The sequence below is a fragment of the Pholcus phalangioides genome, unplaced genomic scaffold, assembly GCF_987345545.1.
Source record: "Pholcus phalangioides strain wild (caught in Gottingen) unplaced genomic scaffold, Ppha-v1.0 ptg000016l_1, whole genome shotgun sequence".
NCBI classification, from domain to species: Eukaryota; Metazoa; Arthropoda; class Arachnida; order Araneae; family Pholcidae; genus Pholcus; species Pholcus phalangioides.
Genome location: NW_028301609.1, coordinates 14947972 through 14964764, shown reverse-complemented (window position 1 = coordinate 14964764; position 16793 = coordinate 14947972). Strand labels below are relative to the sequence as shown.

Sequence of the window (16793 nt, the reverse complement as noted above, 5' to 3'; positions counted from 1 at the left end):
TCTGATGACCATACGTCCAGTATTTTCGGGACAAAGTTATGGGAAATCATCCTGAGAAACAAGCCATATTTTTTCGAAAGAAATGTGGAAAATTAACATTCTACACACGGGATATTGCCAATTATCGCTAAAAATGATGCAAAAGTAAGCAAAGTCACCAAACATTGCTTAAATTAAGCAAAAGGGGCCATTCAAGTATTACGTAAGCATATTTTTAACCATTTTTGCCCCCCCCCTTGTCAGCAAAAGTCAGCAGAACACTGACCCTCCCCTCCCCCTGCCTGCAAAATTTCGTCGGCAGCTTAAAATATTTCATTTTCTTCAAAAAGGGTTGGTTGATGACGTAAGCTACCTTCAAACCTCCTTCCCCCTTGTCATCAAAAGTTAGCAAATCCGAAACCCCCTCGATGATGACGTAATACTTGAATGACCCCAAAGTTACCGGTGGCGGGGTAATGAAGCACTAGTGCAAATTGTAGCATAGATTAAAATGAAAATTCTACGAAATAACCATGACGAACAAGATATCAACATTCTTATTTATACAGTTGAATCCCGTTATAACGAACTTAGAGAACAAATCACTTCCTTACAACAAAATTTCGTTATAAAGTAATTCCAGGTTTTTTTGTATTGTTCCTATGTAAATTTATCTGAGGTATTAGAAAATGTCCGTTAAAACGAGATATTCGCTATAACGGTATTCGACTGTAATTATAATCAAGGACGGATGTTGTTCACATAAAAAAGGCTTGTAAAATTACCATAATAAATGGCCCAAAATCTCGAAAAAATTCCCAAAAAATTCGAAAAAAAAACCTTAAAAACTAATAGAAAAATTCACCAAAAATGACTAATAAAATGCTGTTAAAATAAAACAAATTTCTTTAGAAACTGAACCATTCATTATATTGACTGGAGGCAAAAGAAAAAAAAAATTGTATCTATTGAAAATCACATTCATATCCTCACCATTAGATTTCATCAAAAATTGCAATGGGATTTTTCAAAAAAAAAAAAATTCACAATTTATGAGTGGGCTACAAAATCTACAAGAGAAAATGGAAATTTCTGAAAAGGCAAGATAAACTTTTCTCTCAACATCAACAGATGCTACTGGGGATGTTTCTAGGGGGAGGGGGGGGGGGGGAATCTGATCTATACTCAGTGTTAATTTCTCTTCAGTTTCAAAACTTTCAGACGTTCTCGAAATCCATCAAAACATTTTCTGCACAGGTAATAAGTCTGTTTTTCCCCCTTTATTTTTTCGAATTCCATGAAAGCAAATTGGCCCACCCCACTTTTAGCACACTGTCGATTGTATATCAATAAACTCCATACTTTACTGCAAGACTGAATGGTGGAAACCAGATTGCTGAAGACTGATCTTATGTACTTTTTCAGTTCTTCAATATTCTCAAGGCAAAATAAATCTTACAAAATCTTACTGCAAGCAACATTCTTACAGATCAAAATCATTCAACATGAAATTTGCAGATTTTAAAATTCCCCCGTAATACATGCAAGTCCCATACCATGTTCACACTTTTATGTAATGAAAATTCCTCTCTCTCAACAACCCACATAGGATTAGAATTTCCTGTGAATTCACGTTCATTTATTGTTTGGTTAAGTATGATCAGCTTTTGGAATTTTAACTACAGTCCCTTGTGAGAAAATTATGAGGTTAGGAATGTCAACAGTTTTGGGGGGGGGGATCGGTCATACAAAAATTCATACATTTTTACAAAATATACAGGAATGCTGAAAAATAACCATACCAAAACATATAGACGCACCATTAAATGTAAATAAACACAAATATTAATGAAAATTCAGAATGGAAGAAATGGAAGAAATTTTAAGCCAATGAAAAAAATAACTCCAAAACTAATGAAAATTAGGATTCATGAATTAAAAATTAAAAAAAAAAAGATTGGAAAAAAAATATAGCAGCATCTATGAAAATTTGGTATTGATGAAAGAAATAACTTTGTAATTAATGAAAGAAATGAAATTTCAGAATTAATGAAACAAATAATTCAAAAATTTATAAAAATTCAGGATTAATAAGAGAAATTATTTGAGAATTGATGAAAGCATTCAATAATTTGGGGGCCCCTGTTTGATTTGGGTCTCTAGGTCGCTTTGTCCTACAAGAGAGAGAGAAACAAAAATGCATTCATTGGTGATGGAGTCCTCTACATGAGATGTATGTTTTCGTTAAATGTGTACAATATTTTCTTAGAGAGAGCTGACACCTTATTATACTAAAAAAATTTTAATTGATAAATATTTTTTTTCACTTCCATTACCGTGACTGCAGGGCCCCTTAAAGTGAGGGACCCATTGCAACCTCACCTGTCGCTCACCCCTCAAGAGCAGCTCTGCACTGAAGCAATATAGGCAGACACCTTTAGGCTATATATAGCTCTGATCTTCCACTCCTCTGGAATTTCAAGGGGTAGTTTTGTTGAAAAGAGGGGCATTTTTTTGTTGATGAAAAAACGAATAACTGTATAAAAAAAATTACCCAAAATTTAAAGGAGTATTTTCACTCAACAAAATTTGAAGTAAAATTGAATTAGATTGATATTGGTGAATACTGGTCCTACTAGATGATACTTTCCCAAACTTTTTGTTCTATTGCCCCCTTCTTTTGAATTTTTTCTTCTCACTGCCCCCCCCCCCTCAACTCATAGGATCCTATACTAAACCCACAGATTCTGCAGCCCCTCTGATCCTTTCTATCATTCCTGGGGAAGATATTGCCTACTTTGGGAAACACTAACTGGAATCTAAAAGCAGTCCCACTTTTACCCACTTTAATGCTTCACATCTGTTTCTTTCATGGCCTGCACATCCTGCAACAGGGCCCAAGGTCAGATTTTTCACGGGTTCCTGTATAGTGAATTTAGTGTGAAGAAACAAAAAAAAAAAAAATCAAAAATTTCCCCAGGATCCATGGATTGGAGCCCTGTCAGTTCCACCCTTGTTAGGGGGCATGGTTTCTTCCACAGGTCTCCCACTTGTCACGAAGAAAACAAATGAGGTGGGAGCTGAAGTGAATGAAAAGAAAAATTTCTTCTCTCAAACAAGGGGGGGGGGGGCGGGGGAAGATAGAGAAATTTGCAGAGTTAAATTCTGACTGTGCATGTATGGTCCTGTTCAGTGAAAACAAGATATAAGGAAGAAGGTTCATTGCCTTTGTAGCATAGTGGTCTAGAGAGCTCACCCGACAAGTGATAGGATGTGGGTTTGATTTCCTGCAGAGGCAGTTGAACTTTCTTTCCTGAATATATCTTCAGATCATCCAGCTGTCAAAGCCTTTGTATGAATAGCGGAGAAATGACATCTTTGAAACAAAAAAAAAAACAGTTCAAATCATCTGAACATGATTGAGCAGGCTGCATTATGCTCATCATCTATAGATAATGGCAGTTTAAGGGTTAATTCTCTGCACAAGTGTAATATCATAACAGGACCATTAAAAAGGAGTAAATGTAAAAAAAATCCAAATCGAACGTATGTGAGAGAACAATATTTTAACATGCAGATGTAACGCAAACCACTCAATGACTGAAAAAAATATAATCGCCCAGACTTCATCTCTTTTGTTCGAGACTTGATCTGGATACACAACAAGAACACTGACTCTATATGCCATAAGCATCATTTATAAACAATTTTATTCACCTAAGAAACTATATAAAAACACAAATACTCATATTTACAATATGTATATATAAATTTTGTACTTCTCTAATTATTTAAAACAAAAAATTGAGAAAGCATATACAATCACATCAGGGAAATCACAAGAATGTGATTATGAATAAAATATATATTTCAAAACTAACCATGAAATGTACAATTTACAATGATTTCTACAAAATTTGTGTCAGTTGAAAAACAGTGGTCCCCAACATAATGAGCTTTGTGGGCTTCCTTTATAGTCAGTGGTAAAATGAATCTAATTGTGAATTAACAGTTTGTAAAATTCAAGTGCCCATCAGACATTGAGTTTTCAATAATAGAACACACACAGTGTGATATTTCCAAACTTTTTTTTAAACGTTAATCCTTGTCTACAAAATTTATCGAAACGGTTCAAAATTAACTAGAATTCTTTCAGGAAAAAAAAATTTGGGACAATTAAAATTACATTTCTTTTATATGTTTCATCTCTTTTCTAAACCATTTTTTTTCTAATTTTTAAGGGACGGCATGGACTGATGTTGTAGTAAACATCAAGGTACATGAAATGTTGAGAACCACTCGTTTTTTTAAATGACGCTTTTTTAAATGCTTTAAAGCTATTAAAACTATAGCTTGAGTACAGAACAGAATATTTTCTTTTAAAACCAAAAAAAAAAAAAAATATTGATACATGACAAAATTTTGATTTATGAAATTGGCGCAAATTACATGACATTTGAATGAGATTGGCACAGTTTGTATTGGCACTCATATGGTCACAGAGCAAAATATAGTTACAAGATATTATAAAATGACTATCAAAAAACAAATGGTATAAATTATTGATTCCTACAAGGAGGAAAAATACATTTGTATATAGCACTGAATATAGGAACTCTTACAAGCGTGTTCCACAACTAATTGTACCTAATGAATGATACAAGATTCCTCAAAAGACTGGTTATATTTGGAGATGATGATTTTAGGAAGAAAATTCATCCTTGCCTGACTCAAACCCCAGTCTCTTGTTTGCCAGACAAGTGCTTTACCCTCTAAGCTATAGAAAAACAGATATATATACTCCGAGGAAGAAGTATTCTATGTTGAATGGCATTCTACATGGATGAAAGCAGCAATCAAATAATAGCTTGTGAATCGCGTAGGCCACCAGGTGGCAACATATTCACTATTAGTTGATTGCTGCTGCCGCCCATGTATAGAGCCATTCAACATATATATATATTTCAAGTAAGAAATATTCTGTTTTCATAAATTAAAGGTAGAGCACTCGTCCAGCAAACAAGAGACGGGTTGAAGTCCCAGTGGAGGCAGAAATGAATTTTCTTATTAAAATCATCCTCTCAAAATATAACCAGTATTTTGAGGAATCTTGCATTAACAAGTGGGAAGAAAATCTTTTCTCTAAATGAATGATATTTTGGAAATTTCTATACGAGATGAAGCGACAACTACCCGCAACAGTAGCATGCCTAGTAAAATGATGCAGCAAAAGAACAAATTATGAATAGATGAAGCTTTTTGGGCAGGTTACATTTTGATCTTGTGAACAAGTCGTTGCTGAATTCTCAGAAGGAACTAACAAAAAAGGCAAAAGGAAAACGCCAGGAATTCTCAACATGTTTTGACACCCAATGGCTGCCATCTTCAGAGAATAAACAAAACCACTACTACGCTGACTGGAGATCCATAATCTTAACTTCCTGTTGCTCAGTGGAAAAATAAAGTATGTCTGGTCAAATCAAAAGTTGTGGTCAGAATGAAGTCAAGTCTAGAACAATGTTCTGATTGGTTGCTTGTGAATGGAAACTGATTGGCCTATTCAAATTTCCTTAAAGTTCCTGCTCTTCAATTAATTTAAGCCATGGTGCTGCTGTTGGTGTTGATTTATTATCGTTCAACAATATATTTGTGAAAGCCAGAATATATATGCATTTGAAGAAGTCTACATCGGCTGCTGAGTTTACTTCGTGGAAAACCCTCACTTTATGAAATTTGAATCTATGGTCTTCTTGACAGCGATGGTCAATTTTTTGCATTCTTTATTTTTAATGGCAGTGCCTCACATCACCTCACACTGCATGCAAGAGGACCACCGATTCAAATTTCATGAAGCTAGGATTTTTCATAAAGTAAACTCAGCAGCTGATGTAGACTTCTTAAAAACTCTCTATATTCTGGCTTTCACAAATATATTGTTAAATGATAATGAATCAACATCACTGCTCGCAGCGCCATGACTTAGGTTAATTGAGGAGCAAGAACTTTAAGAAAATTTGAATAGACCAATTGATTTCCATTTGCGAGCAATCAGAACGTTGCTCTAGACTTGCTCGACTTCATTCTGACCAGAATGTTTGACTTGAACAGACATTTTTCTTTTCTGCTAAGCAACTGAGAGTTAAGATTGGAATCTCCAGCCAGCATGAAAGTGGTTCTATTTATCCTATGAAGACGACACTTTTAGTGTGTCAAACTTAATAGGAATTTCGCGGCTTTTCCTTTTATTTGCCTTTTCCATTAGTTCCTTCCGACATTATAACAGGCAAAAAATATTTAATCTTCCGTTGTGAATTCATTGGGAATTAGATTTGAAAGAATGAAATTATACAGACTTGAAACTCTCACGAGCATGTCATCGAAAAAAAATTAATTATTACATGAGACTTGGGGTTTAAGAGGAAGGGGAAAAAGCTTCAAGTAGAGTGACGTTCGTAACCCTGAATTGCACCAGGCAAAAAATCTCATTGTTAAAATGCATTCACAAAATACATATACATATAATTACAAAAATATATACAATATATATATGAATAAATCTTTGGCAGAAAAAAAACACTTGAAATCGTAGGAAATTCATTGGTGTAAAAAAGAATCGCATGGAAACACATGCTGGTCGATGAACATGTACAAGTATACATAAATATATTTATATATATAATTTGTGTAAAAAAGAAATGATGATAGCACTCAGTGCTATGGGAAAAATGCACATTTCATTTTGTATGATATTTGTGAAGACAACAAGAAAGAGTTTTGCTGGAAACAAAATCGAATTGCTGTGAGATTCGAGGCAAATGACGGTACAAAGAAATAACTTTCGTCCCCTCAATGTGATGAACATAAAGCAGATGCGATATGAACCTTGAAATGAAAATTGTTTCTAACTCTCCCAAATCCTGGGTTTCGTCTTCGTTCAAATGCAATCTGGAAATAAACAGTGATACAAGTTACAAATATGCTAGACACAATTAATAAAGACAAAATACATGAATCTTAAAAAAAGAAATAATACAGTGCACAGTATTTAGTGTGATCACATCAGGACTCTGGGTTTCTGATAAGAATGATAACTATATCTGAAACAATATCTGCAAAATGAACGACCACCATATAAACGGGACGTAGAAAAACAGGACAACTTCATTTGTCTTTCCCACTAAACTGGCTACAAAATATTCAACTGTGCTGTTTTCTTTTTTTAATATTATTCAAAAATGGGATTTTTTTCCCTTTAACCCAGTGATTCTCAAACTGAGTGTCGGGACTCTTAGGGGCATGGCCAACTTTTTTCAGGGGCATCGAGACAAGATGGTGTATCTATATTTGCTCATTCAGTTCTTTGAAGTGACTCTTTCTTAACTATTAAAGGGCAGGCAGAGATCCCAGATATGTGAAAGGGATATTTTATTATATAGATTCGGTGAATTGTCCCCTATTTTACAGGAGAGACAAATTTTCCCATATTATCTGGCTCTTAGGCACTGCTCTAGGGGGAGGGGGGTATCATTCCTCCTGAGTCATGGATGAACGATAACAAAACCAAGGGAATCGTGAGTGGCAAAAGTTTGAGAAACACTGCTTTAAAATTTTAAACAGTTTTTAACACTTCAATGATCCATGTTATAACTGGCACAGTGGAAAATCACTAAACCCTATGTAATATACCCCACATTTATTCAAGAAGAATACTTTTCCAGTTTCGTGCAGATGATAGTGCTTCCCTCCCGGAACTCTGAGAATATAAACAAAAACTAAGAAATACTCTGGTTTTTCTATTATTTGTACTACTAAGAAACCGTACAAGCAGGTACCTCTTTGCAGGTAAAACAAGTTTTACCCCCCCCCCCATCCTGTTTCTTCCCAACTTTCTTTGACTTTTAATTCAAATATCTCAGTGAATACTTTAAAATGTGAATTTTTTTTTTGTAGGATATGACTACACATCTTTGGTGCATATCTCCACCCATGATCATGGTGGTACTAGGTTACTACGGAGTCAATAAAAATACAAATATGGGGGGAAAAAAAGACGTGAACCATGTACGAAAATGATTATTAACAAGGGAAGTGATGAAGGAAGGTACACATTCTGATGCCTTACCATCTAACAGGTTGATAATGATAACTGATCATAGAAAAAATAAGTCTGGTTCAACCTTAAAGTCCGCAGATTTATCACGTGAGAAATTTACAGAAGTATTTATCACAGGGCATATTGGCAACAACTCAGAAAAAACTAATCTACCCACCTAGCTGCAGCATCTCACATCAGAGAGGAGAATTCGGGATCGGATGACAGTGCTTCCAGGTGATGCAGCTGGACCCGGTGGTGACCAGACCTCAGGGAACTAATCGATCGACCGGACCTAGATGAACCAACAGATATCGCAGACCTCTGGCTTGGGTCCCGGTTGTCTACGGATGATGATTTCCTGGAGATGTTGATGCTCTCTTGAGAATAGGTCAGGTTCGTAGACGTGAGCCAAGGATGCTCTAGAGCCCTTGATGCTGTCAACCTGCGCATAGGATCATGCTTCAGAAGGTCTAAGATGAAAGACTTTGCCTCCTTGGAGAACTCTTTCCACACCTGTAACAAATAAAAGGTGATGTCAATACCATCTCGCTGAAAACAAGATATTCAGATGAGACCAAAAAAATAATGCTTGAAAAACATGTTTATGGTGTTTCCTTCAGAGACATGTAAATATCCAAGTAGAAAATTTTTGTACCATTTCTTTGGCCAATCACTCTGCCCATACACTTTGTCAGCACACAAATAATTGTTTCCTCGAGAGACGAGAATCTGTGAATGATACATGACTTGGTCAGTCACCTCTTCATCACAGAGAGGTTTTTGGTGAAAGAAATCTACCAGATAATCAACCCAAACAGACAGCACACAATAAAAGGCATCGTTGCAGAGAAACTCTACTACAGGAAAGTGAGTGGAAACACTTGTGCCAGTCCTGCACACGACTCAATGACAGTTCATGTGCACCCTACACTGCCTTCGTTCAAACTCAAACTCCTTCTGCCACTAAAAAACAAACACCATGCTTTTGGTCTTCCATTACAAGTGTCTCCAACTGGCTATTTACCCTCCCGGTCAAAATACAGGGTGGACAAAAAGTCTGTAGAAACTTTAAAAATGCATAAAAACCAGAAAAATAACTAAAATAAAAACGGTTTGCAGGGTTAACATTGCTAGGTCAGGGGAATTTTTCTAAGACAGCAAAGAAATAACAAAAAACAGTTGATAGGTGGCGCTGATGTACACATATAAAAGAAAATATACGCAAATAACGAACAGAATGCCTCAAAATCGTTTATTGCAGCAGCATGTGTTGCACATGACCACCACCACACATTGCAGGCGAGTGACAAATTCAGCAAAGGCAGAGTGCAGCAGGTCTACATACACGGTTTACAACGGTGAAGTGGTTGTGGATTAGGAGTGTAAACTCTTATAACCATCTCATTTGCATATTTCCACCGAAGTCGTTCGTAGAAGCGCCACCTATCGGTAGTTTTTTTTTAATAATTTTTCCTGTCTTAAAAAATTCCCGTGACCTAGCGATGCTAACCCAGCAAACCTTTTTTTATTTCGGTTATTTTTGCGGTTTTATCAATTTTTAACGTTTCCACAGACTTTTTGCCCACCATGTACAAAGCGTCCCTGGGGCCCTTAGCGCTCATACAACCCCATACCAGGGGCGGATCAAGAGCTCCCTGTTGGGAGGGGTGATTTTTTCCCCCACATTGTGAATAGGGTGGATATACGTCCCGCATTTTCCGGGATAGTCACGGGTTTCTCTGTCCCACCCTTTTTTTTTGCAAAATAATGCCCCGGTTTTTTTCCGTTTTTTATTCGAAGTTTTTTAAATTTGTTATTTAATAAGAAACACTGCTACAAGTAATTTTCAACGGATTTATTAAATGCAATATTCGCATTTCGTCCTCTCTCATAGATCCGCGCCTGCCCCATACCATAACGGAAGTATCAAATTTCACTGGCCGCTTCATGCACTGCTTAGTGAATGCTTCATCATTGAGACGCCACGAATACCTTGATCACAGTGTGATTCCACAGTCCCTCCATAATTGTCTTTGTTTGCACCATTGTATTCTAATATCAATTTGTTTGCATGTAAGGAGCCGCTTCCTCTTGGGCACAGTTATATCCATAATGGCCGAGTCACCTCAGTGTGGTGGAGGACGATGCATTGACACAAAGTCACCGCACGGCATTACAGGCCCTTAATCTAGCCAGACATACCTGCTACTCAATTTACATATTCACTGTCAAAAATTCGAACAGATCTTATTTTCATACGGCCCTTTCTGCACTTGAGGAGTGTGGACCCATGCATTAAGACTGCACTGGCTATCCAAGTTCTCTTTCAATGGAAGCATTAGCCTTTAATAAGAATATTGGGGAATTTTGCTAGAAAGGTGAACACAAGACTACCAAAGGACAGATAAATTGCGTTTTTATCCCAACCTCCTGGAAAATTTGCACAAAGAAATTGTACATATTTTCAACCCCAACCTATGGGGGGGGGGGGGGTATCCAAGCTTTTCCGAATGGGAAGGTGGAAGAGAGGAGTTAATATGGAAGAAGAGAGAGATCCTAACATTGTGGATTCTTAGTAGCAAAGAACAGAGACTCCACTCATCAGCAATCCAAGTAGAGGTGCTCCACTGCTGCTGCAGCTTGCACTTTCGACCCGATGGGGCGCGGCAGTTTAAGCGACTGTAGTGGGGAAAAAAAGAGAGGGCACCACCCTTCTAAAATAAACACTGGAGCTGCAGTAGATCTGAAGCTTTGATAAGCCCATGTGGGAAAAGGAAGAGAAGTTGATCTTTCTGAAGGCTGGTCCCAGAGAAATCTTTTTTCCCCAACTTTGAAAAGTCATCTTCTTGTATATTACAATACTTCTTGTTGGACTTGGAAGTAAAAGGTTCGGATGTCAATTGTCCACACATCATCTCGAGAATGAACCGCGCCCTTTCATTTTTCTTTTGCATTTTATACAAGAGGTCATCACTGAAGAAAGCGTTTCTTAACCGGTGGTCCTCTCAAACACTTTCAATCAGAGATGGAACGAATATTCGGTATTCGGCCCTTTTGCCGAATATTAAGGTCGACCGAATAACGCTTAAGTATTTGCCCAAATGTGTGTAAATCTAAGCACAACAAACTGATTTAAAAAATATAAACAATCTTAGTTGAATGGGATAAATTCTTGGTTAATCACCAAAAATTAATAAATTAGAGCTTGGGGAAAAAAATTAGTTTGCCTGATTTCACTGTCCGCTAACGGGGAATGAAATGCATTAAAGCCCTATTCCACGGAACCGGGGATCAGAAAAGTGCCCGCTAACGGGAAATGTCCGTTAGGGGAGGTTCCACTGTAATGGGAATTTTTCCCATGAATTAAAAATGTACCTACAATACTTTATTTACGGTTTGAAGTCCCGTAAGATATGGACCGAACCATCACACGGTTAGTTATTATATTTTATCGAGTGGCACGCAGTCGAATATAGTTTTAACGAACTCCAAGGGACCGGAGAAATCACTTCGTTGAAAGGAAATTTCGTTATAAAAAAATTCAAGGTTTCAGCATTATTTCTATGTAAACTTATCAGGGGATTAGAAAATTTTTCGTTACAACGAGATTTTCGCTATAACGGTGTTCGTTAAAACGGGATTCGACTGTGTATCCTTTTCTGTGAAAATGTTATGTCAGGGTAAATTTCTAACATAACGAAAGTATTAACCTTTTACCGGCCGAATTCAGATTCCAAGTGATTTTCATTATTTTTTTTGTTAATTTCTCCTTCTGATTTTTTAGTTAAGAGATATCAATCGAGAAATTGAAGAAAAAAAATTTCCCTATGCGTTTTCTTGAATGTTCCCAATTGGGAACATTGGCCGGATCTGACTAAACATAATTTTCGCAGTGAAGCCATCTTACAGGATGATGCAAAATTCGTCATCATTTAATAAATTTATTTTAAAAATTAAAGAATATACATATAGAATTTTAAAAATGATGGAAATAAACTTCTCTCGAATACACTCAAAAGGCATGTATATCTGTATTATAATAAAGAGCTTATGATGAGCTGATATGCTGGTCTAAAATTCACAAAAGAATACATACATACGGATTTAGGTTTTTGTATGGATCCCTTGATAAGTTAAAAGATATTATTTAAAAATATAAAGAGAGAGAAAATATTATTTACAACTCTGGTACCTAAAGGCACAGGCTCCGATGACTGCTTACTAGCATATACTTCCATTTTATATGGGAAACCACATTGTTTGAGCAAATCATCCAAATTTTAAATCCAAAGCGAATCGGTTTTCCCCATATAAACATCTTACTTGAATGATGAGCGTAATACGGTACTATTGATTCATCGATGCTTAGTTTATCATGGAACAACCCAAACCGAATGTGTGTGAATTTTTCATTTAATTCATCATAGATAGCCAACTTATCACCGGGTTGTAACAAAGAGTTATCCATCAAATGGAAGTTATTTTTTATGTCTCTAAAGTTATTTCTAGCATGTTGTGATAATAATTGTCTTGATCATTTTCACTTGGTATTCTGTGATACCACTTAGCAAAACCAATCCAAAAAACTTTGCGATTTTTTTACACTCAATTTTCAAATTCGATCCATGTTGTGCGACATAAATATTTGTCATCTCAGCCAAGTAACTGAGGTACTCTTGCGGTAAAAATTTGAAAAAAAATATCAATCGAGTCGGCTTGCACTTATCTCAGGAAACTTATGACTGATTGCTCCAGTAGGTTCACTTATATTTTTGTCGAATGCAGTACTTTTTTTTCCACTTCGGTTGCATGAATTTTAGTCTTTTGGCACTTGACACATGATGTTTTCTTATTTTTTGACTGGGTAATTATCTGATCTTTGAAAGGCAATTTTGATGTAGAAGGCATGTTGATAGGATCTACAAATTCACCCACAAATGAACTACGTGGTGATTTTAAAACACAGATATCCACAAACATCTGCAGGAACGACCGGGCCAAGCATGTTGTCATCGATATTTTCCTCATCTGTAGCCCGCTCATTTTCATCAGGCAGTAGCTGGCACATTTCGAATTCTTCATCAGAGAGATGTGATATATCAGAATCTCTCAAACTCAGTCTAATAAGCTACTAGTATAACAAAAAAGATGGGAAAAAGAAGTGTAGAAAGTCACAAGACCAGATATCAACTGAGAACTGAAAGACCAACGTACCAACAAAATTACTCAAAACGTAGAGGGAAGGTTGAAGGGGGGGGGGGGAGGGCAAAGTCAGTCACAGAAAAAAGGGGGTGCTGCATGTAAACATCGGAATGCGAAATTTGATACTTTTCCTTCCTTTTGAGACACACCAGAGAGAAGGAAAAAGCAATAAATTGTTTTTTCGGAATGCCACTCCCCTGCATTGCACTTTAGAATAGTCAGTAGTGGCCAATGTTCCCAATTGGGAACAATCGTAGGAAAAGTTCCCTGGAATTCAAACAAATTTTTTTTCTCTCTCATTGAGCATTTCTTATCATTCTTGGCAATATTCTACAATTAAAAAAAAATTGAGATGCATGTATGTTTACAAAAACTATTTTAATAATTAAAACATAAACTTACAGATAATTTCCCTTGAAAATGGGTGATTTTAGAATAATAAATTGATATGATAAGAGCTGAATCGAATAACTTTTGTCTTTTCTAAATTAAGTTCAGAACCTTATATGTTCAGGGGAAAAAAATCAGCTATTTTCGTTGAAGAGAAATATTTTTTTTGAATTAATCAAAAGTATGTTCCCAATTGGGAACATTGGCCGTTAAAAGGTTAAACTGAAAATGGAATTCCACTACAATAAGGTGGAAGTGAGCATGAATTACACACGTTCACTAACTGAAGGATGTACCTAGACAAGAAACATATCGAGCTTCTGAAAGAGGCAAAAGTTTGCAAAGAACACCCAAAGAGGAAAAATAAGAAAATCGTAAATTTCGTAAATCGTAAATTAAATCATTACTAGTTGAGAGCAAATACTGTAATGGCTGACATTTTTCGTAATTAGATGTAAAATTGTAACAAGTGTTGTAAAAAAAATTAATTTTGCAAGTGCTATTACTGACATCCCTATTAAACTTAATTATTTTTTTCCTTAATAGTGTTTTTTTTAGTTATGTTAATAATAATAATGGTGAAGTATAAATTTTGTCCTATTTCATTCAATTTTTTGGTGGCCCACTGGTACTTTGACAAAGTGTACATTTTTATTTCTTTTACAAAATTTTGAACCGAGTCCACAAATTTTCAAAAAATAATTCTGTACCTCAGAACCATACCATCGTATGTCCATTTTTGTCAATTTTACGATCTTGTAGCTCTCATTCTGTATTTTAGGGCCATAACATCGTAGTTTAGCTGGAATGGTTTTAAAGAAAGTAACCAAAACCAGACTGTAGTATGTCCCAATATACTTTTCGAGGAATTAACAAAATTAGATAAATTATTGTTTTCTCTTCCTACTCTAAAATCGCTCAAACGGACATACGATAGTATGGTTCTGAGGTACAGAATCATCAAATGAATATTACTTTAAGTTCATAAAAAAATGAATAAAATGTTCTTAAATGGCCCACTAATGGCGCATTTGTATTTTAATATTAAGGTCAAAATGCATGTCTCATTGTTAAATTTGATTGTCAGTATCATGGCAATAAAAATCTTTCAATTACCACTCTTTAATATTTATTCAAGTAATAAATTGCATAATTAAAGTTCAATATCAATCATTTGTAATTACCAATAATTTTATTTTCGAATAAAAACACCGTTTTTATTTGTAATTGAAATGAATTTTAAGAAAATTGATATTCAGCCGACGAATATTCGGCCAAATCACTATTCGTCCCATCCCAACGCTTAATAATAAAATTCTAATTAAACTGAAATTTCATATTCGTCTTACTCGACTAAATATGAATTTATAGACACATATTTTTTCAATAGATTGATTGAATGCTATTATCATATACAACAGCGTTTTTCAACCTATGTTCCACGACGATGGTGTAGGTGGTCCGCAGGTAGACTTGATAATTTAATTCTAATTGAAGGAAAAATTATTCCACCATTGCGGTTGATAAAGGCTTATTAGTAATAACGATATGGAGTTATATAAAAATTATACCTTCATACGTTACATGTAATAACGTATAAACACGTAATAAAATAGCATGTCGTAATAATGATGTATGTAGGTTCACCATATATCATCGAGAAAAATGCAATCTTAAATCCGGGATATCTCTAAAATTTGCCCAAAAAATGCAACTCATTAACTCCAAATGCAAATTGCTGAAGTGTGGGAGAAATAAACGGCACGGCTGCTACAATCACAGTTAAAAAAATGTAGTGCACAAAAAAATTATTCAAATGAACAGATGACCTTATTTCATTGAGAAAAATACGGTAACTGGAGAATGGAGTAAAATACATGACATCGGAAATTGTCACCAAAGACCATGCCAGAAGTAGACATGATCACCAATTGCTATTAAAATTGTGGAAAAACGTCGAACGTGGCAAATATGAGATGCATATTTATATTTTTTGCAATAATTATAATATAATTTATATACAGTATTATGAAAACGATGTGTATTCACTACTTTAGGAAATATTACAAATTCAAATAAACAGGAGAAACGACACATATGTATAAAAAAAACCGGTACAACCAAAATTACAGGAATGTTTCGTAATACGGGACACAAGTGGTCCGCCAATTTGTTTCAGACATTTTACTGGTCCTTAAGTTCAGAAAGATTGAGAAACGCTAAGTGTGTCTAAAATTTCATGAATTATAGCATTTCGCTTGGAAGTGGGGGGGGGGGGGGTGGGTGATATATCCACGCCTGGTTCTTCCGAAAATTTGGTCCCGATTTTTAACTAACACGGAAAACTGTACTCAGACTTACGCGGTTGTCGTCAGGGTATCAATTACTGTGAAAAAACGAACGTGGATTGAAATGTGAAGGTCGGTCCTAAGTTTGGTCTGTGTAGAACTATTTCAGACATTTTATTGGTTCTTGGGGTCTCTAAAAAAAGGTAGAGAATAAGTTTGGATGAAAAAAAATACTCTTTATATGCTATTTCAACCAATTTCTGTTAAGGTTGGTAACTCAATCGATCCTGCGTACGCCCCTGCGATCAGAACCGTCTCGGCAGCATCCTGAACCCTCACCCCCTCCAGATAAAGCACTATTATAGGAATTCCGCTTACTAAACTGGAAGTATCAATCAGGGCCGTAACTAGGTATTTTTCCGCCCAGAGACAATATGAGACACATCCACCCCTTCCCATTTTAAAATTCGATAATTTTATAACGGTGTTCCCAACTAAAACTGCCGCTCCCTAAATTTTTAGGGAGCGCCCGGGGCAGTTGCCCCCCCCCCCCCTAGTTTCGGCCGTGGTACCAACCTACCAATCCACCTAATATCTATCGAAATCGAGGCGAGTCTCTAAGGCATGGGCGGAGATACGAGGGCCCAGCATCAAAGGTGAAGTCGACTGATCTAATGCGTATATGTATAGATGAATCGACATCATAATCATCTTGCCCCCCCCCCCCCGACTTCCAAGTCTATCTCCGCCTATGCTCTAAGGCACGTGTCTCGGTAGGCCTAGACCATAAGTTCTTAACATTTTTCAACACAATCTTTGCGATCTATGGGACTGTTTGT

At 36.0% G+C, this 16793-nt stretch overlaps 1 protein-coding gene across 1 annotated transcript in view; it reads right to left on the bottom strand.

The window, feature by feature from the left end:
- Positions 1-5612: 5612 nt before the first annotated feature.
- The window catches only part of LOC149075123 (serine/threonine-protein kinase H1 homolog), a 30974-nt gene continuing 19793 nt past the window's right edge, over positions 5613-16793 (bottom strand). Inside the window, exons 2-3 of the mRNA XM_089245688.1 lie at positions 8250-8587; positions 5613-6924 (exon numbers count right to left, since the gene is read on the bottom strand). Of these exons, the coding sequence (XP_089101814.1) occupies positions 8264-8587 (324 nt within the window). The 3' untranslated portion in view covers positions 5613-6924; positions 8250-8263. The remainder of the gene's footprint in view (positions 6925-8249; positions 8588-16793) is intronic.